We start from the raw sequence: 23,141 nt of genomic DNA, 5'->3' as shown, positions 1-23,141 counted from the left end.
GGGCTGTGATCCTGCACTGCCTGGAATCCCAGCCCTGCTGAGGAGATCTTGGGCTGTGCTGGAATGGCAGCACTGGCAGCTCAGTGCCAGCCTGTGGCAGATGGAACAGGCTTCAGTCACTCCCTGTGAGCTGTGCTGGAGATGGACACACAGAGGTGCTGGAATTGCCTGGAAGGGACAACATGAAGGTGGCTTCAGGTGTGGTACAGGATCCCAAGCAGGAATTAAAGAGCCACTGGATGTCTATAGCCCTCCCTGCGCCCCTCAAAGGATTTTAGACTCATACCAGTAAAAGTAGGAAGGGAATTCTGGTAGGTTCTTCAGTGTATATTTATTATTATTACTATTATTATTAATACTATTATTATTGTTGTTGTTATTTTTATAGGGGAAGGGAAAGTTAGAAGGCAGTGCAGAAAAAAGGAAACTAAACCATGTAAATTTAGTGAGTTTGTTTCTTTTCCTCCTGGGGAGCAAAAGTTCAGGAGGGTGCTGGCACTCAGCGCACATGTGCCCTCCTCTCCCTGAGAGCCCTGAGCTTTGCCCTGGTGGAGTTCCCTTCTGCAGGAGCACGGGGAGGGCAGTGCTCCCTGCAGGAGTGAGAGCTGTGCTAGGATCCACTCTAACTGAGGAACTGGCACCTCCAGCTGCAATTCCCCTGGGCAGGTGCCCCTCTGGCCATGCCAGAGATGCTGTGGGTGCCTCTCCCTCCTTGTCCCAGAGCTCCAGTGCAAGGAACCAGAGAATTCACAGTCCCTGTTTGCTTACTCTCCACCCTGCTAAAACGCCTGTGGTTTGATTCCTTCCCTTTGTAATAAACTGTGCCCACCACAGCGTATATTCTTTTAAATAACATTTTAAAATATTTTCCGGTAAATTAAAGTGATGACATGTTTGTAGGGCTCATTGTTAATTTCATTTCCTTTGGCTCAGCCAGCCAGATAAAATGCAATGTTATTAATCTTTGTTTAAAAGAAGATCCTTTGCCGAACAGTAATAAATGATCTTGATAGATTTGTCAGGAAAATGAATGATAATCATTTGCAGATAGACACAAGCCTAGTATGGAAGATTAATAAGAAAATATGTATTGGCATCATTAATAACATCTGCTGCCAATGCACTTGGATATTGGTTACAGCCTGAGAGCAATGTGTTCTTGTTAGGACACCACAACTCATCCCCTGCTGCCACAGCCAGCCTGACAGTGCTCCTGTTCTGATGGAGTTTCATTTTTTGATTGATTTGGGTTGTTGGGGTTTTTTTTTCAACTAATTGCATTGGTTTCCTAGAAAACACAAGCAAAGGTCAAGATGTTTTGAGACAACTTTGCTTTATTTCATTAAAACCTCTCAGACTTCCCCTCCCCAATCATTCTTTTCTCTTTTATTTCACTTCAGTGCTTCAAAGCAAAGCAGTGAAGTCAAAAAAGTTTACAGTGAAATGTGTCCCTCCTGGGGATGCACAGCTGGCTGATCTGGCAGTGTGGGTGTCTCCACTCCTTCTCAGGGCCAAGCTCAGAGATGCAGTCACGGCTCTCAGAGTGCATTATTTTGTTTAACCAACATCAACACCATCACTTTAAAGGAAAAGTTACCTTCAAGGATCCGTGGGATGAGATGGGGAGAACTCATCACATAACCAAAGATCAAAAGTATTTTGTCATTAGGGAAAAAAAAATGCTTAGTAAAATTCAGTTCTAGTCTCTGCAAAATTGAATGTTTCTTAGGGGAAAAATATTTTAAAAATTGTCCCAGTTTTCCTCATCCTGCTTGGTGTTGCTTTCCCATGCTTTAAGGGGATGTGTGGTCCAAAAAAAGGCCAATAAAACCATTGAGCTGAGAGCTGCTGAGGGTCTCTGTGACCCAGGGTGAGGAGGTGAGAATCCTGGTATTTCTAAATGCACTAAAAATGTACCTATTATTATAAGACATTTGCCAGCTATTAATTACTGCTGGTAGTTTGATTTTCTCTAAATATTTTGAGGCACCCTCTGATCTGAGCACTGCCTGATTGAAACTGAATATTGAAAAGGCAAGACCAGCTCTGTGTGCCTCTTCCCATGGGGATGGATGGTGCTGGGAGCTCCCTTGTCCAAAGGAAATCTACTTTTTCCTCTTAGAATGAGCAAATGCTTTTCCTGACCTGCATGAGGCCAGCACAGGCCCCATCCAGGCTGAGGAAAAGCAGGGAAATCATGGCCCAACTTCCCTGTTCCTGGTGGAAACAGAGCCTTGTTTCTTCCCTCCTTGCTGACTCATGACTCATTTTCTCCATCATTTTGTCTCTGTGTGCCCTCACCTCCCCACACAACCCATGGTGACTTGCACCTGCCCTTTGGATGCAGAGTCACATCCCTGTGGGCATTTTCAGCCTTCTCCAGGCACAGATGTTAACAGTGGGTGCTGTTGTCTCTTCATGGTTTCAAAGATTTTGGCTGTGCCACGTTACGTGGTGGCACCAAGATGGGTGAGAAAAGCCCAGACTTGCTCAAGAAGGTGAGATCCTGATCCAGATTCTGAGGAAGGATATTTCTTTCCCCATCCATAGCCAGGTCACTGTGGTCCCAAGGAGCCCTTTGTGTGTCAGAGCAGGACAGATCACCACAATAACCACAGTCAGGACTGGCTTGGTTTCCCAGGCAGCTTTATTGCTGGAAATGCTGGCAAGGGGCAGCATCGGCCCTGTGGGCAGACAGGCTCAGGCTGGTGTGAGCCCAGCCCTGTGCAGCAGAGGGGCAGGGTGGGGCTCAGGGAGAGCAAGGAGCCCTGCACCCACTGCTGATCCCAAAGAGGGGTGGGTGGGAGGGTCCCACACAGGTTCTGGGGAGGCTGTGGGAGCCAGGGTTGTCACTGCTGAGTTAATCCAGTCCCCAACTGATCCCATGTGAATTTTGGCCATATAAAAAAATCACAGCTGGAGTTTAAGCCTCCTTCCCCACACCACTGTAAACCAGAACTGCTTCCCCTAAGCTCAGCAGTGCAAAGTCAGCCCTGAGAGAGGTCCCAGCTGCCACAGCTGGGCTTTCCAAAGCCTTTGCTCCTTGCTGGGCTCAGCTCTGCACCCAAAAACTTGACCCCAAACCTCCTGACTTGTCCCACGTCCCCCACACATCCCCTGCATCCCAGATGTGAGCAGTGCTGAGCCTTTGTCACCCCCCATGGAGAAACTGAGCCCCACAGTCATTCCCAGCAAGTGGTGCCCCCAGGGAGGGGCAGTGCCCCAGGGGCTGTCACCAGGAGGCTGCTGAGCCCAGCTCAGCCAAAATATGCCCAGAGGAAGACGTTGATGGTCATCAGGATAATGGCATTAGCATTGCACACATTCCTCCACAGGGGCTCTTCCTCGATGCTGGTGAGCCTCTGCTCCAGGGCAGCTTTCTCCTCCTGGGACAGGGTGGGCTTTGGGCCGGTGGACAGACCACACAACCACATAATCACCTTTTTCCAGCAGGGAGGTTTGGCTGCTGCGAGAGAAGGACCAAAACATGGCTGTTGGAATCTGCTGGGACTCTTCCCTCCCTTCTCCCAGGGATTTGGAGGTGCATTGGCCAGTCTGGAGTGGGGCTTGAGAGGCACCTTGCATGGGAGATACAAGATGATGGAAAAAAGGGAAAAGGGGAAAAAGGGGAGGAGGAGGAGGAGGAGGAAAAGGAAAAGGAAAAGGAAAAGGAAAAGGAAAAGGAAAAGGAAAAGGAAAAGGAAAAGGAAAAGGAAAAGGAAAAGGAAAAGGAAAAGGAAAAGGGAAAATTCTCCCTAGACTATGTACAGCATAGCCTGATTGCAGTCGGTTGATTGCACCACTTATTAGTTAATTAACAAACCTCTTCCTCCTCCCACCCAACCCAGATTCCATCTACTTTTAAAAATTCCTGACAGCATGATGGTCCATTTAGAGATATCCCAGCTTGTTTATTACACATGGCATGGCAGGTGAAGTGTGTGTTTTTATTGTCAGTCCTGTGCTGAGTGTATTTCACTTGCTGTTCTTTCCAAATATAACCTTTTTTTGAAATGCAGGATGTTATCAGGCCTTGATAAAGGTGTTACCCAGAAAATAAAAAACCCTCATTAAATTGTCAACTGCTGTGTTTCACATTTCCTTCCTCATCTCTTCTAATTACCAAAATACCAAGATATTTGTTTATAAAAATCTGACCTAGTGAACTAGGAATTGATAAGAAATAAGAAATAATGCTGAATAACTGCATTCAGCTTAAACCCAAATTAAATCTATTGGGAAAGAAAAAAATAAGGGATTTGTTTAGATGTTCACTTCTGTTTAGTTTGGTTGTGATTGGTTCCAGTGTCCTTTGGACTGACCAACAAATGGAAGGAGTGAAGAAATATTGTGTGTGTCTTTATTCTGAGATTCCTGCTCTGTAACCTTTGAAGGTTAAGCTCAAAACCAGAAAGCTGCATTTTTAATAGATTTGCAGAATAAAGCTCTGTCCACTCTGAAAAGAACTTGCCTATGTAGCATCTCCTGCTACTGTTCTGTCTCTTGGTGATTTTTTCAGTTCACTTTGCTCTGCCTTCCTTCCTGTTAAATACCTCTGGCAGGACACAGAGCTACTTAAGGTCTGAGCTTTAACCATGGCTTACACCCTAAGGGAAGATGGAAAGGAGAAAAGGAAAAAAGTAAGGGCATCCACAAAGTGCAATGTCTGCTCCCAGGGTGTCCCCTCAGACTGTGCTGCTGTTTTGGTGGGTTTTTAATCGGGAATGGCAGCTCTTCAGAGCCATTCAGAGGGATGCAACATCAAGGTATGTTGGGAGCACCAAGAACCACAACACTTCCATTTGTCACATCCTTAAAAGTGTAAATACAAGCCCCAGCTCCAGTGAATGCACCAGGTGGCCCCTCACAACGTTAGGGACTTGCATGGGACCCTGGCTGTGCACTGCCAGCACATGGGTGTGTTTGTTACACACAGAGCCCTACCTGCCTCCTCCTCCTCGCCTGAAGATGCATCTTCCACCAGGTCCTTCTCCCTGTCTTCTGGTGTGATCTCTGGTGCTTCAGTGTTCTGGATTATGGCAGGTGCTTTTTTGTGCTTGGTCCACCACGTGAGGCCATCCAGCTGCAAAGTGGAGCAGAGAGAAAATGGCCACTGCTTGTTTGTCTGCAGTGTGGCCACCCAGACATTCCCTCCTTGGGGGCACAGGTCCAAGGTGATGCTGAGCCCTGTTTGGGGTGATCTCCCACCTTCCCTTCCTTCCTTCCTACACAGGTGCTCACACCCTGGGTAAGAAGGTTGGCACCCAGGTGGAGTTGAAAAGCCAAGAAAAAATGTGAGATAATCTGGTTTCTCTCCTTCCATTTTTTTAAAATAACTTGTGCCATCCCTGTCTCTGAGGAGTAACCCTTTAGCAGACATTGGAGAAACAGCTTCCTATTTGCAAGGCTCATGTGATTGATCTGAAATAATGATGCATCCAGAATGGCAGCCCTCCAACAGGGAAGGACAATAAAGTCAAATAAATAAAAATAAATTTAAAAAGAAGCCAAGATGCCCTCTCTGGATGCAGTCAGTCACAGACAGCTGTTTTGCCCTCAGAAGATTTCTTTTTTAATTCCAGATTTCTCTGATGGGCCAATACAAGACATTGCCTGTCCCTGCAGAGAGACACAAAGGATGATCAGTCAGCTTTACAAATGCCCAACTTCTGAAACCCTTATCCTAGAGCAAGCCTGAAAGCCTTCTCCCTGGAACACAGGGAGTGCACAGGAGACCTCAATCTTGCAATCAGTGACCCTTTTCAGCTTTTGGGGCTCAAGGATTTGGGGTTAAGCCAGGCATGCTGCTGCTTGGCTGACCTTGGCATGCCCAGGATCTGAGTGCTCCTCCTGCCTCTGGCCAGGCCAGGCAGCAGGGACAGGCTCATCCATCCTCCCAAACACAGCTGAGCAGTGGCTGCCCCCTCCTCCAGCCCACTCTGCTGGCAGGGGGCACAGGGGGACAGCAAAGCTGCAGTGGGGACAGCAGGGCAGGCAAAGTCACACACCTGCCCCAGGAGCAGCTGCCTCCCTGCTCTGCCCATATGGAAATGAACTCCCACAATGGGTCACTTACAAAGTAACGGGAGTTTAATTTCTGAATTTTGCACACACAAATCCAGGCAGAAGCTTCCAGCTGACACAGAATGTTGCATAATTTCCAGAAGATTTATAGCTTTATTTAAATCATTTTCAACCAAGATGAGCATTGGGCAGGGCTAATCTTTCTTGTCATGAAGTGCTAAATTGCTTTGATTTGATGATCCTCATCTTTCTCGGGGATTCTTTTTTTTTTTTTAATCACTTAGGAAATGTCACTGGAACATAGTAAAGTTTCAGGATACTAAAGGATTTCTAAAACTTTTTTCCTTTTCTCTCCTCATGTGTCACTGAACCAATGTCCTTGCAAATTGCAGCAAAATCTCCAAGGGCTGGGGTGTACTGGGTTTTGGATTCCACCAGAGGGAAGTAATTCCCAGTGGAAAGCAGAACAGACACAGGGAAGAAACCTCATGGCACCATCCCACTGACCCACCCAGGAGCTGGTGCCTCTCCCATGCCAACAAAGCAAGCCACCACCCTGGAGAGCTCCTAGTGGAGCATCACAGCAGCTTTGAGCTCTGGTTTGGGCTGGCTGGGATCCCCCTTTCTCCTCTTTGCCCCTGGTGTGGGCAGAGCAGCAGCTCTGTGCCCATGGAGGAGGATGGGGAGGGGAAGCAGGTGGTGGCACTATCCTGGGTGCCTGGAGGAAGCAGGGGAAAACTAAGAATTGCCAACAGGGGGCTGTGCCAGCTTTACTGACTGGGACCTTGGAAGTGCTGCCTGGGGCCCCCATCCCAAGGGTGGGATGTGTGTGCTGGGTGCTGGCTCTGTGGCTCTCTCCCACCTGCAGGGTCACCCCTGGGCACTGCTGGGGGAGCCCTGGTCCCCCTCAGCCTGCTCCTGTCAGTGTCTGGCTCTCAGTGCCAGGAGTGATGCTGGGGAGCTGCAGCTGCAGCACCTCAGAGCCCTCAGGGGGCTCAGGCCAGCCCAGGGCTGGCTGCTCCCCCCAAGCTGTGCACCAAGAGCAGCTGCTGAAGCCAGACCTCAAGCCACAGGGAAAACATCCCAGCCCCAGGGCATGGCGGGTGGAAGTGCCAATCCATCAGCCTGTCTGGGTCAGCCCTGACCCTGGGGAGCTGCCCTGCTGGTGCAGCACTCTCTGCTTTGTGGGCTGTCCCCCTCCCTTCCCTCCCTCACTGTCTCCTTGGGCAAAGGAGTTTGCAAGAACTCAGCAAAGTTTTTCTTCTGTTGTTTGTAAACTAGAATAAATCCTTCTGTTCCAAAATGCCATCTGGCACCTGACAGTTGTGTTTCAGCTTCACAGTCTCAAATTTAATTGTAAGCTCTTTTGCAGGGTTTTCAAGGACGGCGTGACACAATATGGACTACCTACAATGAAGACATATGAACTCTGGAGCATACCAAACAAATTCCTTGCATACTTGTTTTCCAGCACAGCATCAATCACCACAGGGATGGGAGAGTGTCCAAAACAGCAGGAGAAAATGCTACAGCTTGCAGTTCTCAAATTGTAATTCATTTAAAGCCAGGAACATTAGCTGTACCACTCTAACATCAGATACAAATCTCTTTTCTCCTTTTGCCCATTTACTATCTCAACAGCATTGAGATTCAATATTTAAAGTTGTCCAGTGTAGATCCTCAGCTGGTGCAAAGCGACATAACTGTGCTCAACAGCTGTTGCTGGTCTTTGAAGGCAATGGAACTGTGGTGATTTACATCTGCTGAGGTGTGATCTATCACTGTATTTCCTCAGCTTTGTCTTTGCTGCCTTGTTTTTCTACTCTTTTGGCTTGACAAAACAAATGACACAATTCCTAGCTCCTGTGCCATGTCTTTCATCATTCCATCCCCAAACACTGCAGTTAAGGAGGAGCAGAACCAGCCCCATGTGAGTCTCAGGGGAGACATACCTGAGGCTCAGGAAGGGAATTGATTAACCAGGAGGCACCAGAGCTCCAGAGATGCTCCTGCAGGACACCCAGCACAGTGTTCCCCTCCCAGCCACTGTCACAGGGACACTCAGGCTCTTCACCACAGTTTGCCCATTTGCATGTCAAGTAAATAATGGCCAAACACACAAAGGTCAGGTGCCAGTTTCTACGCAGACAGTCAGAGCCTGGCACATCCACCCTGATCTCCACCTCCTGCCCTTCCTTCCCCAAACACTTCTGTCCCTGGGCCAGCCCAGCACAGACACAGACTTGCTGGATATTAGGGGGCAAACCATGAAAACCATGGCACCAGAAGTGATGGTCCAAGCCCATGCCTCTGCTCACGTCCAGGACAAAACCTGGGGTGAATCTGACCCAGGAAAATGAAAAATTTTGGTCTCAGTGCTGCCCACTCAGATTAGTGCCAGCCAGGCAGAAACCCAGCAGTGTTGTCTCCTGCTTCAGTTAAACCCCACACCTTCCCTTTGGCTGTTCTCTGAGGAACAAAGGCAGACTTTTCCTGATGAAATCAGGGATAAATACTAGAAACTGAATGGAATCAGCCAAAAAGAAATGGGGACAGACTCTCCCATTCCTACTGAGCTATGGAAAGAGAGAATGGTGGCATGAATTTCCTGGCAGTCCATCCCATTTTCCTTGTGGTACAAAGATACTGAGGAGCACATGGGATGGTCATCACAAATATCAGATTATTGATCTGGGTCTCTGTGTCCAGCCTTTATTATACAGTATCATTAATTCTCATTCATTTTCTACAACAGAATCTTTTACACAGAGGTCAAGCCCTGAGCTCAACACTAAGTGGGGTCCATGGCATACCAAAAGGCTATCCTGAACATCCCTATTGAGAAAATTTCCCCCCAAAAGTCCAGTGATGTTAGTTCCTGGCCAGTGCTGCCCTTCAGTAAGCTCTCATCCCTACCTGGCTCTCCAGAGGTACCTGAGGCAGGGCAGGCACCACCTCTAATTCTTTGTTCCTCTGGGATAACTGCACACAGCTGCTTCAGACAAAATCCTGCCCTCCCTGACCATACCCCTGGCTCTTTGAAGGATGTGTCAAATAAGGTTACTCACATCCAGCACCTATAAACTCACACATTTCAGTAGAAATACCACTAAAAATCTCCCCTGGGGAATCTCTTAAGGTCATAACCTCTTTTCTCTAATTCTTTTATAGTGGGCTCCATGCTGAACTCCCCCTCTTGGAAGATGCTTTAAATGTTTTCATACCTCTGAGGTCAGACTAAAAAGCCTGGAGGTGCTGGGGCCAGTTTCTCCATCTCCTAAACTGCTGGTTTGATGCTCACTGTTCACCAGTGCTGTGTTAATACATCTTATCTTGCTATTGCTGTGGGCAGGGAGCACTGCACATGTTTAGCTATCACAGGTCAGATGATGAGTGGGAACTCATTAAACCACAGTAATTAATTGCTGGCAACCATCTGGCCACCCCTGAGCAGTCATGAACAACGTAAGCAGCAGAACTAATGGTGCCTCCTTGCCAGTATTTCTCTCTCCCATGTGGATGCTCTGATAGCTAATAAAAGCTGAGAGTTTATCTCCAAGCAGACACAAAGACAGCCTCTCTCCCCCCTCCTCTCCCCTATCTGAGCACCTGCTTTCATGTAATCTTTAGGAGTGAGGTGTCTTTGACACCTATAACATTCCATCAAACACTGATGGAGCTGCTTAATGCTTTACAAGTTATGAGGAAGCAGCAGATTGATGTCATCATAGCATTTTCTCTCTCATGCAGTTAGACAGGAAAAAATAGGTCTTTTTAATCTATCCAGTAACCTTTGCTGAGAGGTAGGTGGCCGTTTTGTTATATTGGCAGCTGCTTTAAAACTTGGGACTGGGAAGAGTTGCTTTAAGGTTTTATAATATAAAACCTCCCAACTCTGCACCATGTTAATGTGCTAAGTAAAAGAAAGTTGTGCTTCCCTCAAAGTTATTAGATTTAATTGAGATCACACTGGGACAAAATGTTATTTTCCTAAATGCCCATGTTGCAGAAGATATTAATCTTGTTTCCCTGCAAGATTGATGCTGGCTCTGCTGAAACAGGCTAGATGCTACAATTAGATATATTTAATTCCTCCTCAGCAGTGCTCTGTAATGTGATTTCATCTCCTTCCCCTTCTTCTTTTCTTTCTATTTCAGTTATGATGGGCTGTGGTGTCTGCCCAGCTCTGGGCACAGCATGGGAACTCACACTCAATTTGGAGCACTCAGAGCTCAGCAGCATTAACACTCTGTGGCCTGGGGAACAGAGAGCTGAGGAGCAAGGGCTTCTCACCAGCATGTGCACTGCACACCATTTCTGCCACTGCAGGAGCAGCAAAGGGCAGATCCCAGGGATTTCTTGTGTCCAAACCTGGGCAGAGGGTGTCACTCACCTTTTCTTCAGGGATGGGGGTGGTGCAGAGACTGACGATGATGATGACAATGGCAGTGAGGGCAAAGAGGATGAGGGCAAAGTAGAGGTAGTGCACATTCTTTAGCACAGCTGGCCTCCTGTCCACCTCCCCACAAGCTGGGGCACTATAAGAAAACTCCATGATCATCCGAGCCAGCCCAGCAGCCAGCCCAGCCATGAGGCCCCAGAAAGCACCCTGGGAAAAGACAAGCACAGAGAAAAGGTCACTGCAAATTACCTCTGGTTGTAGTTTTCCCTCTCTTCTCCCTCTTTCCCAGGACTTTTTAAGCCTGATGGAAATCCACACTGAGGTGCATCAAAGGAGAATTTTTTTCAGGTAAAAAATCCTTTTTCCCTCTCTGTCCTTGAACATGGAGCACACAGAGTACAAACAATGCAAGAATCTCCTCCTAACAACACTCCTCCAACGAGTCTTTGACACTAAATGGCAGAACAACTTCCCTTTCATGCTTTCAAATGGGACTGCTGAAAAGTACCACTTGCAGTGGTACTTAGAAGCAAACCCACATCTCCTAGAGACTGGGCTAAGATCCACTGATGTGTGCCAGGAAAGGCTGTCTGATGTCACACTGGAGCTGGACGGGCTCTGAGCTCAAAGTGTCTCAAGGGCTAAGTATTGAGGGAAGGGATATTTATTTATTTTATCAAATTAAGTACATGTATCAATTGGTTGTTGTCACCTCACTTACAGGCTCATTAACCCTGTTCCAGAAGATTGCCAAGATGAAGAGGGCTGTGATTGGTGGGGACAGATAGCTGCCTATGGACTGAATGTAGTCAAAGAGCTTTCCACTGTTGGCTGACTGAACGATTGGGATCCAGAGAATGCTGATGACCACAAGGATGAGGATGAAGACTCTGAAAGAGAAGGATAAAGTTGTATTAACTCCGTAGGTAGATTTGCAGCAAAACACACTCCCAGCTGCTCTTGGAATTTTCTAAGGAAAATTCCACAGATCACTCTCAAGAACCTTTCCTTGTGTACACAGCAAAAGAGAAAATTGTTCTCCCAATGTGAGCCTGGTGTATACTAAAATGTGACATGTTCTTCAATGACCTTGCTCTTGGATATGACACAAAGGGGGAGCTCGTGGAAGCAATCTTTCTGCCACCTTTCCAAGCAGGCACTGTGCTCAGTCTCTCACCTTTGCCAAATTCCAACTTGTTTGCTACTTATTGAAATTGTGTTTGGGGTCTCAGGTGAATATTGTGACCTTCCTCTGCCTTTGCACTCTGTGCCACAGAGGTTTGTCCATATTGCTGAGCAGGAGGATCTTGTCCCCTCCCCACTCTGCCATGCAAATTGTGAGTTTGCCTGCAGCCTTCAGCCACTCCTCAGCAAGGTTTAGAACTTAGTACTCATTATTGGAGAGCAAAACTTCCACACTGAATGCAGTCCAAATTCCCCTGACTGGAAGAGAACTTTATATGCCCCTGATATAACACAGCACCAAAGCACTACAGCTTATCGCAGAGACAGAGAGCTGGGAGCCTCAGCTCTGCACTTTTCTCTGAAAAAAAACAAAAACAACAACATAAAAAAAAAGGTAAAAGAAGTAATTGCAACATATCACTCCTGTCTGATGCAAAAATAACATTTTTATAGACCTCTGGTGACAATTATTCAAGAGCACTTTTGGCTTTTCTAAAAGTTACATTTAAAGCAGTATTTATAACAAGTTCTGAGAGAAGAGAGGCAATTATCTGCTTAGCTCAGTGGAACACTCAGAGTTTCTCCTTGCGCAGGCCTATCCAAGATGAAGCTGGAAAACACAATTCTCTTTCCCAAGCTGTGGTCCTGCTCTATATTGCAGGCAGCAGATTTTTCTCAGTGAGTCCAGCCTGGGGGATGTAAAAAAGCTGCACTCAGAGGAGATGATGAGAGGAATGAGACATGAATAAATGCACAGACCTGCCCACAATCATCAGCTCCTGCTCGGAGGCTTTCCTGCGGAGCCGCTGCCAGATGTCCACGACAAAGAGGGTGCTGCTGCTGTTGAACACCGAGGTGAGGGAGCTCATCAGGGCTGCCATCATCACTGCAATCATCAAACCCCGCAGCCCTGAGGGACAGAAACACAGAAAGGGAATCAGGCTGGGCCTTGGGCCTCTCAGCACTGTTTTCCCATCCTGTCTGGTATCTGCAGTAAGATCTCCACGTCCTTAGGATGGGGAAGGGCAGTCTGATGCCCCCCATGCAGAGCCTGGCTCAAGCCCAGCTCCACAAGGCTGTTCTCACCATCAGGCATGAGTTCAATCACCAGTTTGGGGTAGGCAATGTTGGAACAACCCACAGCAGCTCCACAGATCCTTTTGCACTCTTCTGGGTCCACGCAGCCCACTTCATCTGAGGAACACAGGGAAACAACAAGGACTCAGTGCAAACCCCACTGAGCCACAGGATGTTTAGATCAAGGGAACAAATCCTGATGCCTTGTGCAGTTTCATATAAATTCAGAAGTGGAATATAGCTACAATGAGTGGAGCTAGAAAATGCTTTATATCATTTAATAGAGGTGAAACTTTGAGATGACATTTTGAAATTCTGTTCAGGGTACAGCTAAAATTCTCCTGGGTGTTGCATAACTGTAATCCTTGATGATTTGTCACTTGTGGGAACTGGACTGTTTCCATGAACCTGTCATCTGGGTTCCCAGGGATGCTGGAGGCCCACTTACTCCTATTTAGGCAATCTGGGAAATAGGCTCTTTCCTCTGGGAGTGGTCCTCCTAAGCAAGGTATTCTTCCTGGAAAGGGGAAGACTCTGGAGAAGCCAGCAGTGAGAGCTCCTTGGGATTTAACGGAGGTTCATTTAGCCTATTCCACCAGGACCTAAATGAATCTGTGTGGTAGGTTGCTAAAAGTCTCCAAAATACCTAATGGATGCAATCTATAGGATCTGAAGGACAACCTCAGTGCTCCATGAATTTAATTTCACTGACTGCCTCCACATAGACATATGAATGCAATGTCCACAGCATGGAGCTATATGCCCCAGTTGCAGTGTGCCCCTTAAGGCTACTCCTACTGATTTCTGGCACTGTGGGAGAACTGGAGGTGAAGAAAGGGCTTGGGAAGACCACAGTGCAACAGGAATCTCAGTGAACGTGCCTGCAGGACAGCAGTTCCTAAGAGGTGAAAGTGCTGGCAGACCTGTGTGGGATTAGTGGTCCTGGCAGGTGAAGGAAGATGGGAAGGCTTACCTGGGTAAAGAGCTCTGCTGATCATTCCTGGCATGACAATGAAAAACATAGGCAACGTTTTCAGATGTCCTGCCAGCACTGATCCACCTTTGGCATGGGAGAGGTTCTTGGCAGAGAGAGACCTCTGGACCATCACCTGCAACCAGTGCAGAAAGGGAGCAGAGAATGAAACAGAAGCACAGCAGGGAGAACAGGAGCCATTCTCTCTGTCCCTCCTTCTCAGGGATGACTTTCATCCTGCAGGATCCCAGGGTGTTTTGCATGCCAAGGACAGCTTTCCCACCTCACTGACTGCAGCCTGCTGCCACCACTCAGAGCTCAGTCCACAGGCTACAGGAGAGGGCAGCTGGAAATTTCCTTTACAGGAATAATTTCACCCTTGACTGAAATGAAGCCACCTTCAGGGCTGGAGACAGCAGCTGTACAGCAGTGAGAGACAGAAAATGAAGCAGACTGTGGGTGTTTGGTAAAAGCTCAGTGGTGGGGTTTCATAATTATCCCATCTGAAAGTACAGGAGCACCATGTCTCAAGAAACACACACAGCTTTCCTTGTTTGTAGCTTGAAAAGGAATAAGGGACATGAGACATCCGGGAATATGAATGGAGGAATATTGTCTGGAGGTCTACTGAAGGTCACAGCACAGCCAGCTCCAGATTCATGTTTTTATATCCTTGTCATGCTAACTGCATGAAGACTCCCAGTACTCACCAGCCCACAGTGGGATAAAGACAGATGGAAACAACCTGTTCTCACTGCACTAAGGAGTGCATAAAATTAGCAGCTTGCTGAGAAGGTGGAAGGAGTGAGACATTCTGGTCTAGACCAGTTAAAAAAGTAGTAACTCCGGCACACTGAGGCACAGTGAATTTTCAGCTCACGGATCTGCAGACTGAGCAGTAGACTGAAAATAACACTGTGGTGGTTTGTCTGCTGAGGGAAAGATTTTATTTACCTGGTCAGTGCACCAGCACCAAAGAGCCACTATAGTGAGACCAAATACAAGGCCAGGCCAGGGAAGGTCTCCTGTGATGGGATCCCTGAACAAATGGAAAGAATCATCACGTGGGAGGTGACAGGTTGTGTTTGGGACTGTGATCTTTGGTATTGCTGTGATGTATTTCTCCTGAAGTCCTTCATACCAGCCAACTTTTTCAAATCCTGTAAAGAAAATGCCAGTGATTTAAGGGCTGTTGCAATATGCAAAGTTATTAACTTATCCGAGTCTCGTGATTACTTTTCTTTTATCTTCCTCTTATCTCCTTTACTTTTCATTCCACCCTTGCTTTTTGCAGTCAAAGTTTCTACAGAAGTCAGCTGGATTTTGCCCAGAGTCCTTGTGGTTTAAGCAACACATTCTGGAAAAGGATCAATGCAGGAAAATCTCCATGATCCTAATCCCTGCAATGTCATCAGCATCTAGTTTTTACTTACACACTCTCCAAGAGCTAGAGCAGGAAAAAAATAACATGAAAAAAAGGTTTAGATATTACTGTTTGCCAATAAGGCTTAAAACAAAGACTGATGATGATCATTTCCTTGTTGCTCTTTATTTTTTATAACACTCGGTTATACCAACATGAAACACACAGTAACTCCAAAAGTCAACAATGGAAGTCAGCAGGATTATTCTGGATTGACATGGGCTTAATGACAGCTGAATTTGGCTCTGAGAATGGGATGTTCCAAAGCTCTTTGGCAACTACAGTGAGATGACATTATCCAGAGCCTCACCTCCATACAGTTAGTGCAAAAGATGAAGTAAGTATGATGGCTTGGAGAGTGAGACATGTGCTGGCACCACTTCTGTGAGAGGTTGAAACTCATTTCTGCACTACACACGAAAGGGTGAGGCACCCTGCTAAGGTCTAGTGGCCTTGGGACACTAAACTGCTGTGTGGTGCCACGGCAGGTTGCCCTTACCTATGAACATGAGGACGAAAGCTCCCAGCACCATGATCACGGTCTGTATCAGGTCTGTGTAAATCACAGCAGTCAAACCCCCTGCCAGGAAATACAGAGACCAGTCAGTGTGCCACCGTGCACAGGGAAACAGGTACCTCAACTGGAAAAAGGCTTTCTTTAGCCCCAGCCCTGTGATTTCAGGACAGACCCACTGGGAGAAGCTGGCACTGAGCTGTTCCACTGGAGCCCACAGCTGTCACAAGCCCTCCCACGAGGAACAGTGTGGAAGGTTTTCCATGTTCATGGGAGAACTTGGAGGCAGCTCAGCATCTTAAAATTGCTAAAATTGCTAATTTTGCAGAAAGGGAACAAAATAGCAAATGTGGGCAGTGGAAACTTCCTGCACAGAGGGAGCCAAGAGCCTTGTGCAGTGTTATTAAACCCTCTAAAAACAGTGATGTTCCCCCCACAACACTTTCCCTTGGGACAAAGGTCTCCAACAGCTGGGAGGGACAAGGCAGGTACTACCAGCAACTGGGGCAATCTCTCCCTCAGACCAGGACCTGGATACTCTTTCCCCTCTGTAGGAAATGGGAAACTTAGACCCAAGACTCAGTTTTAAAATCTCTCCTTTAAAACCAGCTAATTACCAACTATGGTGTAGACAGCAGTCACTGCTAGCAGGACCGCAGTGGACAAGTAGAGGTTCCAGCCCAAAGAGGTTTGGATGAACAATGCTCCAGCAAAAATGTCTGTCTGGAATAAAAAAAAAAACCAAGGGCAGTCTGGCATTAGTAGCGCTTCGTGCAAGTGAAATCTAATAAAGCAGCCTGCAGCCCTCTGCGGCTGAAAGCACTGACAGGGGAGGACACCACGAAGGTGAGCTGGAAGGGGAGGAGAAGAGCTGCCGGGACTCTTGGCTCTGAACCTTGTTTTGATGTAAGGAAAAACTTCCCTCCAGGTCAGAGCTTGCAGGATCTGGGAGAGCAGGAGGGTGAAAATGAGGGTGCTATGCCAAGGGACTAAAGAGTCATCAAAATAAAGACCATATTGAATCATAGATTCCTGGCTGGCACAGAGAAGGACTGGTGTAAACTGTCATTTCTTTTGGTGACTGTGACATCACTGGAGAGCAGAGCCCATGGATGCACAGGCAAACACAGGAGGGAAAGAGGGGAGATAGCAGAGACTCTCTTCTTCCCAGGGTTGCCTCTTGGTGGCTCATGGTCCAGAGACCCTTCCTCTTGAAATACTCCTACAGAGTCACTGATATCTTGTGCCATGATTTGTTTATCTGAGAAGGTCAACAGGTGGGTTTTCTGTTCGTCCAGTTCAGCATATTAGAGTGACTCTAGAAAAACAGGTTATACCTGCTGAGGACCTCACTAGAAATATAGAAACCCCCATCAGCTGTGTTTTGGTTGGACCCTCTGGCAGAAAGTGACACCAGAAACCAGGTGAAACCTGGAATTACACAGCTAACATAATTCAAAATTGCAGAAGGTGATATGGGAGATGCTTATGTTGGGAAGGCAGGTGGAAGGACACCTGCAAGTCTGATATGAGGTGAGATACAGGTGAAGACCTTTGCCAAGTGAGACAGAAGGGATGGGGCAAGAATTCCATTTGCTGCATCTGAAATGAGCACCTTAAAAGCAAGGAGCCAGTGCAACCCCTGACCTCTGCAGGCATGACACAACAGGCACAGCCAGCACACCACAGGAACCACTGCCCCTTCTGGGGTCTGGCTTCCCAGCAGGGAGCACAGCCACCTCTGTAGCCGTGCAGCATCAGCCCTCTGACAACACTGGTTATTGAGATCTCTGTTTTCTTTGCAAGACAAGGAGACTCTGCAGTGCCCTGGTTGTTGACCTATGTTTGGGCAGAAAGCACAGGGAGAAAAATCCTTCTTGTAACCAAGTGCCTGCTGTCCAGCCAGCCGCTAAATGAGCTCTCCACAAACAATAGCTCTGCTAATAGAAAGCACCTGTCATGGCCATAAACTCCCCCAGCCACATCCGTCAGCCACGCGTGAATTGGCTGCGCAGAGGAATAACCACTGAGATGAAACAGCAGTGATGGGGCCAGGGTCCTGCTCTGAAAAGCACTGGCAAATGCTGCTCTGCTGAAGGTCACTCTGAAAGACAGCTCTGTCTCATACCTTGGCTGTGTGGCTGTGCGGCTGTGCTCACTGTGGGCTGCTGCAGGAGAGAGCTGCCATTTATCTCTCCTGGGTAAAGAGGCTTCAAGTGCATCTTTGTAAGACCTAACTCACTCTGCCACCAGGGGCAATGCTTTGATCCCACAGAGCAAAGCTGGAGGCAGTGGTGACAGCAGTGGGTGACATGACCAAGAGCTGCCCATTAGAGGAGGAAATCTATCCCACACTCCCAGCCTGGAACTCCTCTTAATGTCCTTCCCAGGAGCTGAGACATAATAAGCCTGGGAAAAGGACCTTGAAGCCACACGAGTGTTTTATCTCCAGTCAGTGTATTCTAAGGCAATTTGACATCTGAATACTTCAGTGAAAACTGAAGTACTTCTAGTGAAAACTGCCATGTACTGATCTTGGGATAATCAGCTGGACACAGAGGACTGACATCTTCAGTGCCTGTAATGGACTCCCAAATACACCCCTCTCCTCCCAAGGGCACAGGTAGTTCTTAGTAAATATCTGAGCATTACTTCTGTTTCTTTCTCAATGGTATTTAAAAGGGGGAAAATACCTAGTAGGCTACACTGGGTTTTGGTTACCAGCAGGGTACAATTCTATGAGCAATTCAGAAAAGATGCTGAATTTTGTCTTAAGCCAGAACCTACTTCTCTTTCACTGTGCCTTTTTCAGGCAACACAAATGAAAGAAAGTGAGAGGAACAACCATAAAATACCTAATGCTGTAAACTCAACTACAAGAAAAACAGCGAGTTTATGATAATATAGGAGAGTTTCATCTCTACAAGATGCAGCCAGCCAGATTTTCAGAGGGGTAATGCAGTCCTTTCTCTATTTCTGATGCCTCTGATGTGATAGAAGAGGAAAAGCAGGCAGACAGCCCGTGGTACTTCCACTGTTTAGTAATTAGTTGCACATCCCTGTAAAGTTCTGTGCATTGCTGTTTAATGAGGGCTCTGCCTCTCTCTTAGGAAAGGTCTCCACGATCAATACAGAGGCAGGAGCAGCACACTAACACACTGCTGCTGTTCCTGGGAGCAGGGCTGTTGCTCTCAAGGAGCTCTCTCTGAGCAGCCCAGCCCTGTACCAGGATGCCCTATCCCTGCCCTAGGCATGGGCTGTGTTCAGCTGGATACATACGGATATCCTGGTGAATATGTAGAGAATCAGGGACAGCACGGACAGGTAGATTTGTATCCTCTGCCCTCCAAACCTCTTCTGCAGGTACTCAGGCATGGTGACAACTCCTGCTGTGATGTAAACAGGCAAGAAGATCCAGCCGAGAGCCAGCAGTGGCCAGATGGCCTGTTATAGAGACAGAGAATAAAGGCACAGGGTTCAACACATGGAAACAGCTTCTCCCCTCTTCTGCCAGTGGCCATCCCCCACAAACAGAAAGGTACAGTGCCATGCCATGTATTTGAGAGGCAGACTGACTTTTTCTCTGTGCTCAGAAGATGAGCTAGCAGCTGCAGGAATTATTACAATTCAGTTAGAAGCTTTTGAAGATCTCCTCCTAAGGCCTGTATTTCCCTCTGTCATGGTGTCACACCCTCTTCCATCCCCATGGCTTTTGAGCAAGCTGGTGTATTCTGTTGCTCTGGTTCTCTGAGGAGATGGTGGTGTATTTGGTGGCCTTTAAAACCACTGATGCTGTGGCAGTGAAGAGTTAAGTGATTCAGAGCAGGATGGGAGCATCTGTTTGTTGCTTGATTAGCAAGTGATGAGGCTGAGGCAGCAGACCGTCCCTGCAGAGCATAAAAATAAGCAACAGCAAAACTCTGCTGGGATGTTCTCCTTGCAGGCTGGCGCAGATGTGCTTCTGTCACTGGTAGATAAAGAGGCACTTTAGCTGCTTTGCCACAGGTGAAGAGTCTTTGGAAAGTATAAAGGCATTCCTCATGTATTTCTTCTCTGATTCCCAGCAAAAGCCCAAACAGGAGAACTTAAAGGTAAATGAAAGCCATTGGATCATCAAACCTCACCTCCTGGTAGTCTCCAGCCATTATCTTTCATCCTTGCATTTATTTTGATCAGTTATTTAAGTTTTCAGAAAAAACCCCTGATCCCTGTGAGCAGAGATTGTGACTGATTGAGAACAGCCATGGCACCTGCAGTGGCTGAGGTGAAAGATGCTCATATGATTCTTCCAGCTGAATGATGTCCCATGGCACAGGGAGAGAATAATGGCATATCTAAATTCTCTTTCCAATCTTAACTAAATTAATCTGAACTCATGAAGTTAGATTTGCCCTGAAACACAATCTTGTCTTCGTGAGCTTCTAAAGTGACTTGAATGGATTTCCTTTGAGTACAGCAATACTATGTCCTACATGCACCAGGCTAAACACAGTCTCTGTTTTCTTCACAAAAGATTTAAAGGTGACCTTAATGATCTAGAAAAAAAAACATTGCAATGAATGCATACCTCAGGAGAGAGCTTTTGGTAGGCCCTGTCTGTGCTTGGCACCATTAACACTCTCTGCTGAGGCTGGCAAGAGATTCAGAGTTAGCTGAGTGATGCTTCTTGTGAGGCTGGCACTAATCTCACTCCTCATCAGCTGAGAAATTTCATTAGCACCACACACCAAGGGCCTGGTTTCCATGCTCTTGTGTGGTGTCAGTGGCAATTTTCCAGGCTGCTCCAGCAGGGCAGAAGGAGACCTTCCTTCACACCCAGATGTTCAGAGATGCCACGTTTTGGCAGCTGCCAGGTGAAGAGAGTGTTGCTGATTCTCATGGATTTACAGTGAATATGGGAGCATGCTGCTTCTTTTCACTTTTTTTTTCAGATCCCTGTACTCAGAATCCTGTGATTATCCAAGTACCTTTCCAGCATTCATTATCCTTTATTTTAATCTTCAGGAGTGCAGACTAAAGCTTAAAAATAAGGCCATGTACCACTGGAAAGGCCAAAGAGCTAATAATTCTAGTGAATTCCACTTAAACTAAAATAAAGATCTCATGTTTCCAAGGCTGTCAGAATGTCTGAAGGCTTCTCTCCTGAGAGTTGAGTACTTGTTGCTGCTGATACTGTTAAACACCTGATTTTGGAGAGAAACCCCAATCCCTTTGTACACAGTGACATCTTAGTTGACAACAGAAGTGCCTCTTACATTCCACTCGAAGCCTCCAACAGCAAGGCCCCCAGCTGCTGCAGTGCCTGCCAGCCCCATGAACGAACCACTGCCCACATCAGTTGACATCAGGGATGCTCCAATCTGAAACACAGGCATAGGCTGAGAAAGTCGCTTTGAGGAACTTCTGTATCAACCCAAGCATTTCCCCCAGAAAGTCTTTTTCCCTGGGATCTCATCTCCTTGTTTTAGGCAGCTGGCTGGTGACACCACAGATTCCTCAGTGCCCATGAAACGTGGTGTATTTCTGCATTCCCTTTGTAGGCAGCCAGCAAGGTGCCATCTCTGACTCTGCTGACCCCTGCTCTGCCTCCCCATGTCTTGCTGACAGCCTCCTTTGAGTCCTGCTCTGCACAGGTGTGGTGGTGGTTCACACAGCCATGGGGACAGGAGTGCTCTCTCAGAGCACCTGAACTGTACCATGGACGTGCTAGGAGAGTGCAGGCCTTTGGTGTTCAGTGTCCAAGGCAGGTTCAAAGCTCTGAGCTCTGCAGCAGGCTGGGGAATGCTCAGGTTTACTCTAGCTGCAGGCTGTGGGCAGGGCAGGCTGTCCCTGCCTCATTGACACCCTAATTGTAAGAATGCCAGCTCCCAGGCTCTGTAAACAGGGCAGAGGCTATCTGACTTGATTACTATTTTTACTGGCACCAAAGCCTCACCTCCTTTCTGCATGCCAACATCAAACCTCTTCCAGGGTCAAATGAACAGCTACCCAAAGGACAAGCCCAGCCCTTTCATCCTACAGTTTGCTTTCAGGCACATCACTACGAGGAGCTCTTCTCTCCTTAGTACTGCCACATGTAAAGAAAGCTGATCTGCTTCTCACCTTTGGGCAAGGTAAAACATTAATATGACATCAACACTCACACTGACTGCCTTCTCATCTATCTGACAAAACTCTTGGTTAAAGAAGCTGCTGCCACAGGACTTTGCAACCAGTGCTTGCAAGAAATGTAAGCAGTTTTCCTGATATGTAGATCAGACACAGAAATAAAAAAGATACATTGCACAGGACCAGCAATTTCATATCAGGGCTTAGTTGAGGCTGTTTAATGCACAGCTGGAGCCTGTCACTCTCATAAAAACAATAATAAAATGCAGATAAGCCAATTGTGTACTTAAGGTGAAGGCCACAAGGAGCTGAGCCTGCAGGAGAGCTGCAGAGGTGGAATCAGCTCTGACAAACGAATCTGGGAAGCAAACAGCATTAGAGGTCGCTCTGAAACGAAAACAATTCAGAATATGCAAGACCTGATTTGCACCAAACAGCCCCTGCAACCACCTGTGGTTGGAGCCAGAAGCATCGAGGATGTTTTGGGATTTGTTTGAAGGATTTTTTTTTTAATAGGAAAAAACCCCACAGAAATCTTGTTTAAAAGAAAAAGATTGAGGGGAAAAAGTATTCAATTTTATTATCTTTTAATTTTCCCCCTCCGAATTAGAGAAAACCATCAAGCTAAGCTTTTGCATTAAATGTCACTTGGCTGAGACAGAAGTTTTAAGAACATTTAAGAAATGACATTTTAGAGAGGTGTATGTGTCTCTGCTGGAAGAGGCTGAAAATCTAACCTAGTGAATTTATGGGCAATGCACAGCCAAAGGAAAAAAAGAAAAAACCTATTTTGCTTGAGAAGTGCATTCCGTTACCCACGACTCACTGGAGAGATATATGGTTCTAGAGTCTGGCATTGGCTGAGAAGAATCTTTATTCCTGTGGTGTTTTTATTCCTTTCCAACTCTAAATTATCTTTATTTGCACCTTTCACTCCCATGAAAAGGTGCCTTCAATAGATTTTTTTTTCCCCTCATAGTGAAGATTTATACTTCAGTGCTTTGAAATTTATATCCTTTACATCATTAGTCAATAAACTCAACTCTGCATTAAATAGCAAGGGCTCAGAAAATCCTGGGATTAGGGATTATTTTTAATTCAGTGTCTAAAGGCTCTTTACTGGATAACACATTCCTAGATTACCTAATGCTGTCTTGACTTGGGAACATCAATGGTGAGCTGAGGCCAAAAAGTTTCAAACCCAGCTAGACAGCCAGCGTTCCCTAACTCTCATCAATGGAAACATTTCTATTGCTGACTTTAGCAGAGAAAATGAGAGCTGGAAAACCCTGAAGATGCTGAGCTACCCTTTTGGCCTGGCAGCTCCATGCTGCAGCCCACTGCAAAGACGTGTGGGATGATTCCTTATGGATCCTTCACCTGCTCCCTTCATCTCGAGACTACAGTGAGAACATGAAGAGACTGGGCCCCTCAC

The 23,141-nt window shown here is 46.8% G+C and overlaps 1 protein-coding gene across 1 annotated transcript in view; it reads right to left on the bottom strand.

Moving 5' to 3' along the window:
* Positions 1–2,845: 2,845 nt before the first annotated feature.
* Positions 2,846–23,141, bottom strand: part of SLC5A9 (solute carrier family 5 member 9) — a 51,530-nt gene continuing 31,234 nt past the window's right edge. The window contains exons 3-14 of the mRNA XM_079314544.1: positions 20,854–20,958; positions 18,878–19,042; positions 16,216–16,321; positions 15,584–15,664; positions 14,616–14,821; positions 13,662–13,797; positions 12,698–12,805; positions 12,371–12,521; positions 11,148–11,316; positions 10,418–10,633; positions 4,945–5,083; positions 2,846–3,466 (exon numbers count right to left, since the gene is read on the bottom strand). Of these exons, the coding sequence (XP_079170670.1) occupies positions 3,258–3,466; positions 4,945–5,083; positions 10,418–10,633; positions 11,148–11,316; positions 12,371–12,521; positions 12,698–12,805; positions 13,662–13,797; positions 14,616–14,821; positions 15,584–15,664; positions 16,216–16,321; positions 18,878–19,042; positions 20,854–20,958 (1,791 nt within the window). The 3' untranslated portion in view covers positions 2,846–3,257. The remainder of the gene's footprint in view (positions 3,467–4,944; positions 5,084–10,417; positions 10,634–11,147; positions 11,317–12,370; positions 12,522–12,697; positions 12,806–13,661; positions 13,798–14,615; positions 14,822–15,583; positions 15,665–16,215; positions 16,322–18,877; positions 19,043–20,853; positions 20,959–23,141) is intronic.

This window comes from Erithacus rubecula (assembly GCF_903797595.1).
Source record: "Erithacus rubecula genome assembly, chromosome: 10".
Taxonomy (NCBI): Eukaryota; Metazoa; Chordata; class Aves; order Passeriformes; family Muscicapidae; genus Erithacus; species Erithacus rubecula.
Note: the sequence above shows the minus strand (reverse complement) of the source record. Positions and strands in the feature narration are given on the sequence as shown.